This window comes from Apaloderma vittatum, unplaced genomic scaffold, assembly GCF_000703405.1.
Source record: "Apaloderma vittatum isolate BGI_N311 unplaced genomic scaffold, ASM70340v1 scaffold22249, whole genome shotgun sequence".
Classification (NCBI taxonomy): Eukaryota; Metazoa; Chordata; class Aves; order Trogoniformes; family Trogonidae; genus Apaloderma; species Apaloderma vittatum.
The window spans coordinates 14,564-15,169 of NW_009736107.1; the positions used below are offsets into that span (position 1 = coordinate 14,564).

A 606-nucleotide genomic window follows, 5' to 3' on the forward strand; every position below is an offset into this window, starting at 1 on the left:
GCTGAGATTCCCTTTCTTCTCTAAAGTTTGTTGCTTGACAGTAAAAATGTCCCTAAAATCTTCAGGAGTCTTGTTTTAATCCTTCCTTCTCACACCCCTTCTGCCCAGCTGCCACCTCCAGGGCCTGCTCAGGGGGTTTCATCTTTCATATAAGCATCCACCTCAGACAATTAAATGCAATTCTACCTTCCCTGTCCCACTGGCTGCTAAAACAATTTCTTCTCCCTTGCCAGCCTACCACTGGGACGCTGTTTTTACCTCCTCTGCACCCCAGGCTTGCAGCTAAACCTCTTGAAGCAGCGCATGGGGCTGTTTCTATCCATAAACCCATCCCGCTCAGGGATCCCCTGCCCACGTCCAACTCCTGAGCCTGCTCGTCCGCCTCGCTCACCCCTCACCTCCACGAGCGGGTAGGCGACCTCGTTGTAGATCTGCTCCGTGCCGTGCTCCTGGCAGTACGCCCCGTCGAAGGTGAACTGCTTCGGGGGCTCGCCGGCGGCGCCGGGGTTTTGGAGGGAGCACCGGCCCCGCGCGCTCTCCACGCTGACCACCGCCTTGCAGCCCAGGGCCTTCTCGCGCTCGTTCATGGGTCGGCACCGCACCACC

At 58.1% G+C, this 606-nt stretch overlaps 1 protein-coding gene across 1 annotated transcript in view; it reads right to left on the reverse strand.

Annotated features, from left to right (window-relative positions):
• The window catches only part of KIF17 (kinesin family member 17), a gene marked incomplete at its 3' end in the record, with an annotated part of 15,057 nt that extends 14,470 nt beyond the window's left edge, over positions 1 to 587 (reverse strand). Inside the window, exon 1 of the mRNA XM_009876854.1 lies at positions 399 to 587. Coding sequence (XP_009875156.1) covers positions 399 to 587 — 189 coding nt within the window. The remainder of the gene's footprint in view (positions 1 to 398) is intronic.
• Positions 588 to 606: the final 19 nt, after the last annotated feature.